Raw genomic sequence first — 18,527 nt, forward strand, 5'->3', positions numbered from 1 at the left:
GCTAGAACCTGCATGAAAAGAAATAAACCTATTTGTCGATTTAATTTTCCAATTCCTCCAATGCCGTACACAACGGTTTTATGTCCACTTGAAAACAAAGATCAAGTAGCAGCAGCCCAGAAAGATTATCAAAGAGTATGTACATTTCTTGATTCCACCGAAAACAGAGATTGGAACTTCACCTTTGACAGTTTTTTGAGCAAACTTGATATGAATTTAGAAACATACATACTGGCAGTTAGGTCATCTATTAGTCAGAAGAAAATTTTCCTAAAGAGAAATCCCAGTGAAAGTAGAGTCAATGCCTATAATGCCATACTGCTTAAAAGTTGGTTAGCTAACATGGACATGCAGTTCATTTTAGATCCTTATGCTTGTGCTGCTTATATAGTTTCTTATGTTTCCAAAGGACAGAGGGGTATGTCCAGTTTACTACATTAAGCTTGTGAAGAAGCGAAGCGTTTGGATTCTGACATACGTCAGCAAATAAGACGAATTGGAAACCAATTCTTGACTCACGTGGAAGAAGGTGCTCAAGAGGCTGCTTACCTTGTATTACAAATGCCTCTGCGAAGAACTTCAAGATCATTTATGTTCATTGATACCCATCCCCCTGAAGACAGAGTTGTTATGTTGAAACCAAGACATATTTTAGAAGAAATGAAAGAGGACAGAACTGATATTGAGTCGAACAACATTATACGACTTTATCAACAGAGACCAAAAGATATTGAAAATATGTGCCTTGCAGATTTCATCTCGAAATTTTCTGTAAAGTACAAAGCGAAGAAGACCGAAAATGAGGCCCAGATTAACCATGATTTGCCAGAAACTGAGTATGTTGAAGACACTTCAGATGACATCATGTCTTCCTTGGAAGATGATGTTTTTCAACATAGCTATGTTTTTAAGAATGGCACAGAAATTGTACGAAGGAAGAAATCATGTATTTTGCGTTGGGTTCATTTTGATATTGAAACTGATTCTGAGAAATTTTACAGAGAACTTCTAATGCTTTTTACTCATTGGCGAAATGAGGAGAAGGATTTGATAAAGAATTTTGGTTCTTTTGAAGAGAGTTACATGGCAAGATATAGCTTTATTCAAAAGAAGAGAGCAGAATATGAACACAATCAAGAACTTCTTCATGATGTTGAACAGGCATGTCTAAACAATATTGCAGATGAAGTGTGTATGAGTAATGTTGCACCTGAAAATGAACATAAAGAAGAAATTGACAGAAACTTAGGAGAAACAATATCTCATCAATATGGTTGCTTTGATCCTGGACAAAATGCCCCAGTGTATGATGTTGGATTAGACCTTGGAATCACTAGAAAGCAGGTGGAAGAAGATCTTACCCAGTGGGGAGAACTTGAAGATTGTGCTTACAGGGAAATGATGAGAGGATTAAATGAACAGCAAAAACAATTTATGTACCATGTGTTGCACAGATTGAAAACTTGTTCTGAACCATTATTTGCATTTCTCAGTGGAGGAGCTGGTGTTGGAAAAAGTGTTGTCACAAGAGCTTTATATCAAGCCTTGTTCAAATACTTCTCACACCAGTTGCACAATTCACCAGATAATTTGCATGTCTTGCTATGTGCCCCCACAGGAAAAGCAGCTCATAACATAAACGGATCAACTATACATTCAGCTTTCTGTTTACCTGTAGGACAAGGATTCAAGTACAAACCATTGGATATGCAACAGCTAAGCTCCTTTCGCACTAAGTATTTGCACTTGAAAGTTATTTTTATTGATGAACTATCAATGGTTGGCTGTGGCATGTTCAATTTCATAAACCTGAGGTTACAAGAAATAAAAGGAGTCAGGGAACCATTTGGAGGTATAAGCATTATTGCTGTGGGTGACCTTTTTCAATTAAAACCAGTGATGGATAGACTGATTTTCTCTCAACCATGTGTTGATTATGGGCCCATTGCTGCAAATTTGTGGAAAGACAATTTTAAAATGTTTGAATTGACACAAATCATGAGACAGAAGGATGATAAAATTTTTGCAGAATTGCTAAATAGGTTGAGAGAAGGTTACCATACAGATCAGGATATTGAAAAATTGAAAAAAAAACATGACAGTGGAAATGCCAGAGTACAAAAGTGTACCTCATTTGTTTACAACTAGGAAAGAAGTGGAATTGTTCAATTGCTCTGTAATTAATGCTGCAGAAGAACATTTAAAGATTGTTGTTGAAGCCATAGATTGGGTTATAGGTTCAACAAATCCTGATTTGCAATCAAAAATATTAATGCGAGTTCCAGATGACAGCTCAAAAACCATGGGGTTAGCTAGCAAGTTAAAGTTAGTTTTGGGTGTTCCTGCTGAAATTACAAACAATGTGAGTGTTCAGGATGGTGTAACAAATGGATCCTCCTGTATTATAAAACATTTTGAATATCTTGTGGAAGGATCTCACAGAGTCAGTATAATATGGGTTGAATTTGAAGAAGTGCACATTGGACAGAAAATGCGAATTGAATATGCAAGATTTTATCATTCAGGTATTGAAAAAAGTTGGACTCCCATTTTAGAAATAACTAGAATGCTAAAGGTACAGTTCAATGGAACCTATCAGGTGAAAAGGAGACAATTTCCTTTGCAACTTGCGGCAGCAAAAACTATACACAAATCTCAAGGTTCTACATTACAGAGTGCTGTTGTTCACTGTGGAACAAGGAAGATGGATCATATACATTATGTTGGTTTGAGCAGAGTCACAAACATGGACAAACTGCATATTTTAGACTTGAATGAAAAAAAGATATCAGTTTCAACAGCTGTCCTCGAAGAGATGGATCGACTCAGAAATGATTCAAAAATCAGCTTGTGTTATGAATATCTTGAAAATCATGCTAATGCTGCTGCAAGAATTCTGTTTCTTAACATCAGATCTCTCCACTGTCATTTTATTGATTTGGAAAAAGACTTTAATCTACTTTTTTCTGAAATAATTGCAGTGGCTGAAACACGTTTCATTGAATCGGACAAGAATGAACATTTTTCATTGCCAGGTTTTCAGTTGCATCGTTTTGATTACCCTTGTCAAGGTCTGCAAAGACCAGTATATGGATTGGCCATTGATGTGAAGAATGGTGTCTTGATCCAGAATTTACAGAAAAACATGTATGGATCTACACAGATACTTTCAGCTGATGTTGCTCTGAGAAAAAGATGGATTACTTTAAAGTGCCTACATTTGCCACCCAAAACTTCCACTTCATGTCCACAGGAAATTCTAAAAAGCCTACTTGGCTCTGATTTGCTGGAAAATCCTCATATGATAATAGGGGATTTCAACATTGATGCACAGGCAACTGAACAGATTCAGTCTTTTATGTTAGAAAATTTTGGTCTTAGATATTTGCCCACAGATGTTACTACTGACTATAGTTCTGTGATTGATCATATTTACACAAATGTTCCACTTGATCAGCTTATTTCTTGGGGCACACTAGAAACATACTATTCTGATCATAAACCCCTTTATGTTTCTTTGAAATGAAAAACCGTATAGTGTTCTTACATGATAAGATTGGCAAATGCTCAAGTTTTCTAATATACAGAAATAATTTCTTCACATCATATCATAGTTATCATACCAGAAGCTCCTTATGAGAAATATCCATTCATTAGACAATATTGAATTGTTAAAAATATTATTCATACAAGTTACTTTGCTTGATTAACCGTTAAAAACAAATTTTACCCCTAGGTAAGTTAAATTTGTTTTTCTTTCCCCTTTGACCCCTCCACCCTTCTTTTTTTCCCAATTATATAATAATCCTGTGGGCCAAAATGAAGAATTTATCAATAATTATGTAAATTCTCTTAAAACATGATTTTCAAGCATTTTGATGTTTTATTTTTTCATTGAATTCATTTCTTTTCTTTTCAGATGTTCACAATTGGTAAACTGAAGGGGTCAAAACCCAAACCGTACTCAAACCCTCTAAAGGTGAAAGTCTGTGGTGTTGGAACACGTAGCAGTTATACAACATCTGCAGGACAGAAGAAAGAGAGTGTTGTAATAGGTGTTGCAGACAGGGACTCTGTAGTGAAAGTAATATTGTATGACATTGACAAGCTACCCAGCCTGAAAGTTTCTGACACTGTGATGCTGACAAACTATGTCTTCAAATTTGACCCTGAGCCAGTTGTCGTCTTAACGAAGGTCAGTAAAATCATGAGAACTTCCAATCTTGATGTCCCTCAAAACATCATTGACGAAGCCAAAAGGATTAGTCATCCTCCACCTGCTGAAACCATCAGCCTAAAAGCTGCCAAGATCTCTCCGGTGAAAACATTGATCAGTGTTAAAGGAAGAGTCACTTCAGTAAGTTGCCAAAATTTATGTAAAGTTTTTTCAATAATATGGCTAACTATTTTAATTTATGCATTACTTTGTTCATGATATATTGAATTTTTAGGAGGAACTGGTGAGGACAGTTCAAGTGAAAGGGCAGGATGTTGCTGTCCAAAACATAAAAATTAAGGATGACACAGATGAAGTGAAAGTCAGTCTCTGGAGAGAAATGACTGCAACTTGTAGTGTAGGAAGTTTCCTCCAAATCACAAATGTAGTTGTCAACCACTTCCAGGAAGAAATTTCCTTGTCAACCACTTCAAAAACACAAATACAGGTAAAAAAAAAATTAAAAATTAACATATTTGTAAATCTCTTAGACATTAATGAATGTTTGTCACAGCTGAAGCTGTAGCAATTCATTAAAATTCCATATTCCACATGATGAATAATTGTCAATGAAAAGAAGAAAAAAGCAATGTAGTTTAAAATTTCGGTGCGCACAAAAAGTCCTAACACACATAAAAAATTGACTCAGGCTAGTAAATGTTAATTTGAACCAGCCTGATTGGACACTTAGAATTTTCAGCTGTATTTGCCCATTTCCATCACAGTATTTTATATTGTCAAAAATAAAAACTTGTATGCTTGAAAAGATAATTTCCATGATTAAGAATTAAAAATTCTGGACTTCTACGTGTCTACCACTTATAACGTCACTGTGAAATTATGTTAATCTTAGGCTAATAAATTTTAATTCTCTGGTTCTCCGGCCAATTTTCTCCAATACAGATGCGAGAGGGAGGTTTTTCTTTTTATCATTTTATTGGTGCTCAAGTAGATGAGGGAGGTATTTTTTTCATACCTGAATTTTCTAAAAAAATCTTTGTTCATAGATATACTTCCCATACTTTCCATGTCTGATAAATAGGTTTGCATAATCCATTGCCTATCAACGTGTGAACATTGTAGGCAATATCTTCTAATGTATTTTAAATGAAGAAGCCTAGTCTCTTTGAAAATGGCTACCAGAAGCGATATTCAAGTACTAAGAGAAAAACTTTTTTTCCCGGATTGGTCTCCACATTGCCAACTTTTTATTTTATTAAAAATACAATACAAGAGGCCCATGGGCCTTGAATCGCTCGTCTGATAAACTGTACAACCTATCACTTCTATTTGAAGCCTCGAAGTATCCTGTATATTTAGATAAACCCTCGAAATTTCAATTCACACTCTGAGAACCCAAGATGATTCTAAGCCAATTAGTACCTGAGAGTTGGTCATGGTGACCTACTTATCACTTGTCATTCTCTGAAGACCCATCAACTAAGTTTGATGATTCTAAGCCAATTAATACCTAAAATATTTTTTAAAATTATAACCATAAAATTTTATAAGTAGGTCAAAGTGACCTACTTTTCAATTGTTTTACTCCAAGGACCCAAGATGCAAAAGTTTGATGATTCTAAGCCAATTAGTACCTGTAATATTTAATTAAAGCCATAATGGGACGTAAAACAGCATACAATCAATCAATTAAAGCCATAAATTTTCAAAAGTAGGTCACAGTGACCTACTTTTCAGTTGCTGTACTCCGAGGACCAAAGATACATCGACTGACAAAGTTTGATGATTCTAGCCAATAAGTACCCAAAATATTTAATTACAGCCATAAATTTTCAAAAGTAGGTCACGGTGACCTACTTTTCAGTCAACCTACTCCGAGGACCAAAGATGCATCAACTGACAAATTTTGACGACTCTAAGCCAAATAATTCCTGAAAATATTAAATACAGCCATAAAATTTCAAAAGTAGCTCACGGTGACCTACTTTTCAGTTGTACTCCGAGGACCCAAGACGCATCAACTGACAAAGTTTAAAGATTCTAAGCCAATTATTTGACTAAAGCCATAATTTTTCATAAGTAGGTCACTGTGACCTACTTTTCAGTTGTACTCCGAGGACCCATGACGCTTAAACTGACAAAGTTTTATGATTCTAAGCCAATTAGTACCCAAAATATTTTATTAAAGCCATAAATTTTCCGAAAGTATGTCATGGTGACCTACTTTTTAGTCGACCTACTCCGAAAACCCATGAGGCATCAACTGACAAAGTTTGATGATTCTAAGCCAATTAGTACCCGAAATATTTAATTAAAGCCATAAATTTTCAAAAGTAGGTCACGGTGACCTACTTTTTAGTCGACCTACTCTGAAGACCCAAGATGCATCAACTGACAAAGTTTGATGATTCTAAGCCAATTAGTACCCAAAATATTTAATTAAAGCCATAAATTTTCAAAAGTAGGTCACGGTGACCTACTTTTTAGTCGACCTACTCCGAAGACCCATGAGGCATCAACTGACAAAGTTTGATGATTCTAAGCCAATTAGTACCCGAAATATTTAATTAAAGCCATAAATTTTCAAAAGTAGGTCACGGTGACCTACTTTTTAGTCGACCTACTCTGAAGACCCAAGATGCATCAACTGACAAAGTTTGATGATTCTAAGCCAATTAGTACCCAAAATATTTAATTAAAGCCATAAATTTTCAAAAGTAGGTAACTGTGACCTACTTTTTAGTCGACCTACTCCGAAGACCCATGAGGCATCAACTGACAAAGTTTGATGATTCTAAGCCAATTAGTACCCGGAATATTTAATTAAAGCCATAAATTTTCAAAAGTAGGTCACGGTGACCTACTTTTTAGTCGACCTACTCTGAAGACCCAAGAGGCATCAACTGACAAAGTTTGATGATTCTAAGCCAATTAGTACCCGAAATATTTAATTAACGCCATAAATTTTCAAAAGTAGGTCAATGTAACCTAGTTTTTATTCGACCTACTCCGAAGACCCAAGATGCATCAACTGACAAAGTTTTAGGATTCTAAGCCAATTAGTACCTGAAATATTTAATTATAGTCATATAAATTGAAAAGTAGGTCACGGTGACCTACTTTTCAGTTGACCTTTTTTGAGGACCCAAGATGCATCAACTTACAAAGTTTTATGATCATAGGACTTAAAATGTCCAAATTATGCCTCTAAAACGCTTTGAAATCGAATGCCTGCAAAGTTCAAAAAGTAGGTCACTGTGACCTACTTTTTAATAATATGTTTTATGGCCCCAAGATGCATCATCTTACAAGATTTAATGATTCTAAGCCTCCCCGTATTCGAATTAATGACCTTAATTGTTTTAAAAAAGATTAGCCATAAAATTCAAAAAGTAGGTCAAGGTGAACTACTTTTTAGTTGACGTACTTTGAGGACCCAAGATGCATCAACTGACAAAGTTTGATGATCATAGGCCTTAAATTGTTCAAAATATGCCTCTAAATCATTTTGAAAAAGAATGGCCGCAAAATTTAAAAAGTAGGTCACCGTGACCTACTTTTGAGTCAACATGATATGAGGTCCTTAGATGCACCAACTGACAAGATTTGATGGTCCTAGTCCTTATAGTAAGCAAAATATCAACATTTTAATAAAATGTAATTTTTGGTCAACTTTGAAGTGACCTTGAGACCACGCCCTTTGCCCCAGGGTAAATCCCCGTGCAAATTTTAATCTACAACATATTCTCATCCTTTTGTGTAAGTTTGGTGATAATCTGCCCAGTGGTTCTTGAGAAGAAGATTTTTTAGCAACCAGTACTTTTGTTTCTATTTTCCTAATTATCTCCCCTTGTTAAAGGGTCACAACCCCAGTTTTAGTATAAAAGGGAGCCCTTGGGCCAAGGATACCCTGTGACAAATTTGACAATAATTTGCCAAGGGGTTCTTGAGTTATGGCCCATATTCTAAAAAGTTTACGCACACCGCACAAATGGCCATAGCATTAGCTCTTTGAGCCTTTGGCTCAGAAGAGCTAAAAATTTGGAATGCAGCTACCTCAAAACGGATGAGCATGGGCCTGAGAACCATCATTTCAATTTTATTTAGCCTTATGACTGAACAGTGAAGTTCAGGACACATGACGAACGTTTTTACACAAAATTAAATATACAACTTGCTTAGATAGTGTTATATATAATAAGGGAAAACATTTGCAAGTGTAAATATGTTGTTTTTTAAAAAGAATTTAATTACAGGTTCAAATAATTGACAATAAAATAACTAAAAAGAGGGTTCATTGAAATTCATATATATGAGCCTTGTTGACGATATCAAAGATAATAAAGAATAAAAACTGTCATTTTATACATGACTACTTGTAAAATCAGTGCCATAACTATAATTAAAATAATATGCCAACATCTCTATTATTAAACTTCATTTTTTAGAAATGTGAAGCTCCCCCATCCATTTTGGTTGGCAGTGTCATTGCATATGAAAAGAATGAGTTGGGATTTTCCCTTATGATTGAAGAAGGGGAAAACTTTCAGCATCTTGATATACCATTGAACTTAGTCACCAAGGCTCTTCAGTGTGAACAAAATGCAGCTGAAACAACTCTTTCAGGAAAAATTCCATTTAAATGCAGAATCAAAACACTGAATGGAAATGTGGAGGACTTTTCTACTGCTTAAATCATCATGAACGATGTGAAATGTACAAATGTATGATAAAAAAAACCCATCCACATTGTTTGCAGCTAGTACTTGTTAGTTTGATTATGGTTAATCTATTATAATTCCTTAAAAAACAACACGTGAAATTTTCCTTCCATTTCCAGACATAATTATTCGATAAGGTACAGAAATATATACAATTATCTGTTTAAAAAAAATGAATTCTCATGATGACATGAAAATTATGTTTTCCCTAATTTTATTTTTTGGTGTGTCTTCCTTTTCTCCCTTTAATTAAAACATTGTAACATAAATATTATTGTATGGATCTTTTCTTGACATATTTTTATATTTATTGGAACATCTGTGTACTTTCAGAAATTCATTCCTTTATTTGGTCAATATTATTTTCCATACTTTACACTTAAAAGTCTTCCAAGTTTACATTTCCCTTAAAGATATAGCTCATCTAAGTTAATCAAAGAGACATTCTGTACTAAAGAAAAACTTGACTGTATTTACAAAGAGATACAAAACATTTTTTATCCAAATTTTTGGAAATTCTTCATTTCTTATATTGAATGCTGAATCATGATTGATCAAAACAGAAACTGAATACCAAGAATTCAAGCAAGTTAAAATTAATGCTTTGTCACTATGCTGCTGTTTCTCACATTGACTGTCTCATAATGGTGATTTGAACATGTGTCTATCAATGTTTATTTAGCAACATGTAGTTTATTTGGCAACATGTAGTTGAACATGTGTCTCTCAATGTTTACTTAAAAACATTAGTCTTAGATGATATTGTTAGCCTTTTTTTTACAAATACTTTCACTGTAATAATTTGTTTTACACCATTTGCCTTGACAATGTTGTCATCAACATTTCTGTATGGTTGATTTGGACATGGCACATACAATTTTTTGAATAGTTTCTTCTGTTACATATTTCAATTGTACTACCAAAGAACTTAGATGTCCTTTTATTGTGATCTAAAAGCTGGTGTTGTATTAGGTTACTTAGTCGATATAACACTTGTGTTCCTTCATTTTCATCCCAATTTCTTTGAGTGTCCACATTGTATATAAATCATATTAAATGTCTGTTTTTGATATTTTTATCTTCATTGTAACTGTATTGTATCTTAACTTGAAAGATTTCTGTTTTTAATGGTATACATTTCTCATTGATTGAATATTTGTCAGGCAAAAACAGTTACATTGTTAACTGTATTTTAACATATTGAGTTAAGTGTCTTCTGTAACTATGAAGTACATGTAGTATTATTTAGATAATACTGTACTTGATAAGTGTTTTGTTACATGTAAATATTTCATACTTTGCATACAATTATATGTCTTTGGCATTTCTTGAAAGTCTGCCCAGATTTCAATCCTTTTGCATGAACAGTTGCTATGGAGAGGTAACTCTCTTCACAAATTTAAATAAAGAAGTAATGACAGTGTTGACCATAGTTCAGTCAAGTACATAAACTAGTATTAGCTACATTATGTACAAATTATATTGAATACTGTCATTTGTCAGAAGCTCTTGAAATGACTGTACCATATTTTGTAACATTTTTACTCACTAGTATACATGTATATTAAGTAGTATTTTTGTTTGTTACAACTTTTAGATTAGTTCTGGAGTGTTTGTTTTTTAAATGACAATTTTTTTTAGCTCACTTGATTAGTGTTTTGTTGCATGCAAATATTTTATGAGTTTATATGTGTTTGGCATTTCTTGAAAGTCTGCCCGGATTTCAAATCTTCATGCATGAACAGTTGCTATGGAGAGGTAACTCTCTTCACAAATTTAAATAAAGAAACACATGACAGTGTTGACCATAGTTCAGTCAAGTACATAAAATAGTATTAGCTACATTATGTACAAATTATATTGAATACTGTCATTTGTCAGAAGCTCTTGAAATGACTATACCATATTTTGTAACTTTTTTACTCACTAGTATACTTGTATATTAAGTAGTATTTTTGTTTGTTACAACTTTTAGATTAGTTCTGGAGTGTTTTTTAAATGACAGTTTTTTTTTAGCTCATTTGATTAGTGTTTTGTTACATGTAGATATTTTATATTTTGCATACACTTACATGTGTTTGGCATTTCTTGAAAGTCTGCCCGGATTTCAAATCCTCTTGCATGAACAGTTGCTAAGGAGATTTAAATCTCTTCACAAATTTAAAAAAACAACACATGACAGTGTTGACCATAGTTCAGTCAAGTACATAAAATAGTATTAGCTACATTATATACAAAATTTATTGAATACCGTCATTTGTCAGAAACTTTTGAAATGACTATACCATATTTTTAACATTTTTACTCACTAGTATACATTATATTAACTAATATTTTTTTGTTGTTGCAACTTTTAGATTAGTTCTGGTTGTCTTGACTTTGTTCTTTTAAATGACAATTTTTTTTAGCTCACCTGTGCCAGAAGCTCATGTGCACTTTTCTAATTGAAATTTGTCTGATGTCTGCTGTTGTCATAAACTTCTCACATTTGTTTCCTCTCCACCACTAGGGGCTAATTTCAATCAAATTTGTCACAAACCATCCTTTGGTGAAAGGCATTCAACTTTCATCAAATGAAGGGCTGCACCCTCTTTCAAGGGGAGTTAATTATTTCAACAGCTTTCAAAAAAAAAAAAAAAAAAAAAAGAATTTCCACCTATGTCCAGATATGAAATTTATGGGGTTATTTAAAAGGATCATATTCATATAGAGCATACTCACATAATAAAGATTCAAATTTGTTTGCATTATGATCTCGGTTGTAGGGTTGGCACCACCATGACCTACTGATGTTTTAAATAGGACTATATGAGGACAACCACTGATAATGAACAGCAGGGCCATAGTGGTGGCTCTGGTGAGTGTTGTGGCCCTTGCACCTCTTTTTTTAACTGATAATGCCAAGTGTTATTCCTCCACAATATTCATTTTTAATGTTGCCAAAAATGTTCATATTGGTCACCTTTATTTCCTGTTGGCCATTTCAAATTGTTGCAGTATTATATTGTAATCTTAAAGTCGTTCTAAAAATAGAATAAGCTTTTTACAGAGCTTTCCTAGATGCAATCATTCATTTATCTGTTCACTACAATATTTATGGAATTTTAACTTTTATTTGAAATTTGTGAACACATTTTCTGGTGCATTTTCTGATTTATACTACAATATTGACTTCTGTCTTCATTGTAAGCTATTTACCATTGTTTCTTATGTTTGATTAAATAATTATTTTAAACTTGTATTGCTTTTTTTCCTTCACAATATTAAGAAACGTTAAGTTCTGACGTACTCTACATTTATAATGCTCATGTAATCAAATAGATATAATGTTCTATCGTTAAAATGATATTGTCCTACGGACCCGATTTAACGATAGAATTCATTCCGTGTATTGGGCAATGTAGCAAAATAAACACAGGTGATAATTCGAACTCTGTGCATTTTCTAAGAACAACCCAGAGAGTTCCAAATGTCAACATGGCATGTAAATTTGAAGCGAGGAAAAAACGCTGAGAAAATGAGTTGAATTTTCGTATTAATATGGATTATTTTTTAGGTCAAAAGGCATATACAATCTCGAAAAGGTTTGTTATTATTAATTTAGTAGTTATTTTCAGTGCAACTCCTTTTGTATTCTTCAAAATCATTTCGGAGTGGATCCGCTGCGATTTGCTACATTGCAAGTATATGAGATGTATTCTAACTGTGGTGTGGGCTTGTCCCGAGACACGGTTAGATCATTCTCAAAATACATTGATATTCACAGTGAAGTTTTATACAACAAACCTGTTGGCACTTAAAAGGATGTTGTGTCAAAGTGCCACATTTTATCAACATTGAAAATATTCCTGATCAAACTGAAATTTTCAGAACACATGGGTAAAGGTGCCCCCAATGTACTACTTCATTGTATGTCGGAGTTTAAACTGGCTGCCACCTGTGATTGCACCACACCATTGCATTTATGCTAAAGAAAAGGATTCGGAAATTGCTCTGGTTAAAATACATGCCTGATGTGCTCATAAAAAAATATTATAAAACTAAGGAGAAAAAAGTTATGGATCTTGTATATGTAAAAAAAAAACAAAAAAACACTTCCATTCTAGATCAACTGTTTACTTCCCAGTGTTAGGTTAATCCCCCCCCCCCTCCCACCCCCTGTTCAATTTTGACCATGGTATAAAATTACAAACAAACATATAATTATTTGAATACCGTGGTTTAAATTTGATTTTCAGCTCACAAGAGCTGAAAGATCAAGTGACTTAGCTTCTCTGATCATCTGTTCTCCACCATCAGTCCGTCTATAAACTCACATTTTAGACTTCGCAACACCCACTTAACTATTTCTCCACCATCAGTCCGTCTATAAACTTCTCACATTTTAGACTTCTCAAAACCTGACCTATTTCTTTCTTTTTAAACAAAGTTTGCACAAAACATCCTTGGGTATATTACATTCCATATTGCTTCCAATGGTAGATAATAAAGAAAATGCAAGAAAAACGATGAATCGTTAAGGAGGCTGGGGGGTCAACAAGTTAACTACCAGATTTAACTTAATTTTTTAGATATGATATCTTAAGCTGTCAACTATCATTTGGCAAAGAAAAATTTCAAAAATTTTAGTTTTAAAATTTGATCATTTTCTATATCTTCATATGGAGCTCTTCTTCTAAAGGAGATCAATATATTCTAAAAATGGCCACAACCCCCCAGCCTCTTTAAACATCTTTTTAACAACAATTGGACGTGAGGTCCCTTATGGTTCAGTTTGGTCTGTCCATAATATATGGTCACTTTTCTTTCATGAGGGGAAATATATTGAAACTTTGGAAAAGAAAAACAGAACCAGGACTAAAGTAAGCAGGCAAGCATTATGGCCCATGCGCCTTCTTGCTATTCAGTGCTTCTGAAAGTATTCCTGAAGTTTGTTGCAACACTATGGAAATCTGAAACAGCTGGGTATAATTAAAATGATTATAATGTTCAGTCACCAAACTTCCCACTCAAATTGCTATCACTTCTAACTGAATTTACACCATGTTCAACTCCCATGAGTACTTTCAGTACTTTGATTTTTCCTCTAGAAACGTAAAATTTGCATAAAAAAAGGAACAACTGAAAGAATATCATTTTTAAGCTGCTGCCACTGTAATAAGCAAAGCGATTAGAGCCTTTTATTCAGCAGTAAATGGCAATTTTGACTCCTCCATCGGTATTCTAAACCGTACTTAAACCCAGGAACTGGCTGTTTGAAAAAAAAATCCGGTCTGTATATTATGGTCCAGCGTCCGTGCCTTTTAAGGGACTGCTATTTGGAGACCGGTTTATGCACATAAAAAGTTATTTGATTTTTTTCTAATGAAGTAGATAGTTTGGAATGCCGAAAGGAAAAGCTATCCAAAGTAAGGTACATGCTCGATAAAATACGCAATTCTATGGAGATCGTGCCATCTTTGCCATCTCAGCGAAAGCTAAGAGGATGAGAGCCTTCACATGTGAGTTAAGGGTAGGTATAGGCGTTTCTAAGCAAATGAGCTAATAAACACGCGTTTGAGGTATATTTATTATTCAAAGAATGTTTTGATTTATTTTCTTATGCATACTTAGTACCCACGATATATGATAGCCAGTGGGCCTCTTATTTTGTATTTCCTTCCCTGTAAACATGTTACGAATTTCTAAATCTCTTAAAAGATTTGTACCTTGCATTACAAAATAATTATCTTGCATTACAACATAATTTTCTTTCATGTCGACTTGATTTTCTTGCTAGTTGACATAATTTAACTTGATGTAGGGGGCAGAAATATACCACCATAAATATTTTAAGGTATTTCACTCGTCAGCTTTTAGAAAAGTTCAGTCAGAACCTCTTCAAAACTATTTAATAAAATTCAATTTTTATATCATATTTAAATTAAACAATGTAAGTTGTTCAACATTCAATGAAAAAACTGCACAAAAATTCATAAGGAAGCAAGATTTATGAGGGACTATTTCTTGTGGTGGAAGGATATTCAGAAGAAAATTCAGCAAATCTGCCCATTTATCAAATTCAATATCTTGGAACTTTAGCGTCACATACTTTTACTCAGAGAATATTTTCCTTTATGATATGCTAGGAATATTAAATGTAGGTCTCAATTTATATTTTTAGAACAAATTTTACACCTTCCGTCAACAAACTTCCCAGAGAAATGAAGATATATTAAAGAAGTCAAGATAAAATTTACACAGTTTTTTTGGCTAAAAATTGCATATTTGGACCAATATTTCAAAATTTACATCACTGACCCCAACTTTTTCTTTCATTATTTTAAACAACTCGATACTTGTGACCAATCAACAATTAAGTCATACAAAGTTTGATACAAGAAAATATTTTATTGCCTATTTAGATTTTTAATACCCCAAATATGTTACTTTTTTAGTGCAAAAAGGTCACAGAGTAATTTACGCGCATTAATTTGCATGATTTGTTCAATGATAAATATTATTCAAAGTATTTTACGTAAAATAAGATTATATTTATTGCCATGGTTACATCTGATAAAATATGATAAAGGTTAAAGTAATTAACCAAAGAGTTAAAATTTAAGTGCAAAAAGGTCAACTTAATTGTACCGTAGCTCAGTTAGATGCACACTGACCCCCCATTTTCTCCGCGATTTTGAGTCATACTATGCGAGTACTTATCCAATATATACTTTTCAAAAAATCCTTGATATAACAAATTTCACGAGTGACATACCTTAAGGCAAAGAAAGATAATTATTTTGTGCTTTTATCGATTTTAAACAAGCTTTCGATCCCATGTGGCGGAATATGCTTTGGACTGTTACTATTAGTGGAGTACGCAGCAAATGTTTTCAATATACGCAGCTATGTTAAGGCTTCCCGAAGCTTTAAAATGCGCTCAAAACATAATATGCCATTGCGAGGTCGGTTTTGGTTTTAATTTATAAGTATTGAACTTTAGTACTTCCAATTTATATAAAGGGTTTCCTCGGCCATATATTAGCATATTTGTTATGACATCACATGACTTTGTTGATCACGTGACGGTCATTTATAATTTTTTGAAGTGTTTCATATAAATCGCTTCGGCGCAGCTGATTAACACAATAATTATTAACATTTTCTTATATAGATAAACTCATTGTATCCTTGTGTATCCGAAATGTGCTTGGGAAAAGTCATAGTATTACTTGGGTACAAAGTATTTCCTGAGAAATTCAACTTACCTACAAATTTGAGGGTATTTTCCACACAATATCGTAATCTGTATTAAAACAAAGCCAACACACATTTTTCCCAAGCAGGATTCAGTTAGAGAACAACCTTTTCTTACAGATTTCCACAAAAATTCTCAGATTAATCCTCATTAATCACCTGCGTCAGACTCTTTTATACACACAAAATAAATTCTACCTCCAACCACGGGTATAAAATAGAGTACGTTTCAAAAGTATATTTTTCATAAGCATTTTGAACATGATGAATTTCAATCAAGGGTAGGTAAGCGGTGTATTTTTAAAATATTCGGACATAAAAGACTTAAAAAACCTTTAACGATCCGTGAATTTTGCAATAGCTATCTAGCATTTTAGATGCTGTTTGAAATAAAGTGTAAAGTTAATGACACTCTCCCCGTCATAACACCTCAAGTTTGCAGTGACCTGACGTCATTTTCCATTAAGACGTCACATTTTGGTAGTTCAGAGATGCGAAGGCAGAAAGTGCACTGTCATATTCTACGGGAAGCCTTAACCTACCTGCGTATTCAAAATATTTGCAAAGGTGTTAAGTTCATAGTTGAAATGAATGGCATATTGACAAAAAATATTATCTGTAATGTCGGAGTAAGGCAGGGAGAAAATCTTTCGCCTTTTTTATTTGCAATGTATATAAATGTTTTTGAAGATTTTGTTATATAAGAATGTTGAAGGCTTGCAAAATATCACAAAGATCATTGACAATGAACTGCTCATGTATTTTAAACTGCTGGTACTTTTTATGCAGAGTGACTGTAATTATGACTGAATCAGCCGATGAACTACTAGTATGATTTGTTCTATGCTTGTTTTACTATTATTAAGAGTCTATTTTTTTTTAATTATGGATTTTTTGCATATGTGTATTTTATTATTTTTTTATTATTTTTAGTAGGAGATACATCTGAGCTTCTTGTCATTTAGAGGGAGATGTTGGAGATTATGAGAAAAGATGTCATCAGGAAGGAGAATGCTGGGGTTTTTTTTGTTTCGTTTGTTTGTTTGTTGTTTAAAGGATTTCTGACATGATTTTCTTAATCTTTTGTTTCCCTGTCAAAAATGCCAATCGATGTCATAATAACATAAATAAACATGTGTTTCTATTGAGTCTTGTTTATATCCCGCGGTGTGATGCTGATAAAACCGGAGGTTAGAATATGCATATTTCTGAGCTGATAACGAGGCTCTTCGTCATAGATACTCTTGAGTTCCCCACAGTTCATTGTTTACGTTTAGCGAAAGCACATGTACATGATGTAAAATGGACTACTGCGCTGCATTTGGATGTAATAATAAGGCAGAAAAGGACAAAGGGATACGTTTCTTCACTTTTCCTAAAGATGTTAATCTCAGAAAGCAGTGGGCTCATTATTGTCGGCGAAAGAACTTTACTCCCACTTCAGGACACAGATTATGCTCGGATCACTTTTCACCCAATTGTTTCAAACAAGACCCCCAGCTTCTCAGAAAAATGGGGCTTCAAGAAACATTTAGGAAACGTTTGAGGTTAAATGCCGTCCCAGATGTGCCACTTTTACTGAAGAAGAGCTGTGTAGCGAACAGACCAAAGCAAAGGTCCGTGGAGCTTATGCAAAGCGAAAGAAAGCATAGGTACAGACCCTGAAACGTGCTACTACCCCAAAAAAGCGTGTAACTTTCGTGCGCTTTTCGTTTCGTGCAAACCGTGTAGCGTTTCGTGTAAACCGTGCAGCGTTTCGTGCAAACCGTGTAGCGTTTCGTGTAAGCTCCAAAGCGTTTCGTGCAAACCGTGTAGCGAGCGTGCGAGAAGCGTGTGAGAAACGTGCGACTTTCGTGTAAGAACCGTGTGAGAAACGTGCGACTTTCGTGCAAGAATCGTGTGAGAAACGTGTATGATTCATTCGGAAGTCATTTCATTTTAAATATGGCTATCAATGGGTCAGGATGTCAAATAGTGTTGTTTATAGCTAATGTTATTCGGAGATATTATACTGGATGTATTTTAAGAGTGAAATTTAAAAAAAAAAAGTATGAGAGCAACAAAATAAAATTACACGGTAAATATATATTTAATTTGTTTTTCTTTATTTTTTTCTCTCAAAAATAAAGATGGACAGGAAATTTATTCAAATTAATTACATGTAATTACAGTGTATATGCAACATTTTGAATGAATTGATTTTAATGCACAATCGGAGTGATCATATCTTTTTTATTTTATTTTCCAAAGAAAGCAACAAACGAAATTTTATCAGGACTCCGCTCTTGTTTATTTACTACCAGATTGTATTAAATAATTTTAATCAAAACTGTGTGTCATTAATAGCCTTCTAACACATAGCATGGGTTGATTAATAATTGAAAAATTTT

The 18,527-nt window shown here is 33.7% G+C and overlaps 2 protein-coding genes across 2 annotated transcripts; both read left to right on the forward strand.

Moving 5' to 3' along the window:
- Window positions 1-2,272: 2,272 nt before the first annotated feature.
- LOC133179621 (uncharacterized) lies at window positions 2,273-8,871 on the forward strand. Its single transcript, XM_061314330.1, has 4 exons — window positions 2,273-2,443; window positions 3,920-4,357; window positions 4,452-4,664; window positions 8,626-8,871. Exons 1-4 carry the CDS (start codon window positions 2,273-2,275, stop codon window positions 8,869-8,871), a joined length of 1,068 nt encoding a protein of 355 aa, XP_061170314.1.
- An 8,568-nt stretch (window positions 8,872-17,439) lies between these two features.
- LOC133179622 (THAP domain-containing protein 1-like) lies at window positions 17,440-17,802 on the forward strand. Its single transcript, XM_061314331.1, has one exon. It carries the CDS (start codon window positions 17,440-17,442, stop codon window positions 17,800-17,802), a length of 363 nt encoding a protein of 120 aa, XP_061170315.1.
- The last annotated feature ends 725 nt before the right edge of the window (window positions 17,803-18,527 follow it).

Source organism: Saccostrea echinata, unplaced genomic scaffold, assembly GCF_033153115.1.
Source record: "Saccostrea echinata isolate AGI-Se365-2 ecotype Australia unplaced genomic scaffold, CSIRO_AGI_Sech_v1 ptg000005l, whole genome shotgun sequence".
NCBI lineage: Eukaryota > Metazoa > Mollusca > Bivalvia > Ostreida > Ostreidae > Saccostrea > Saccostrea echinata.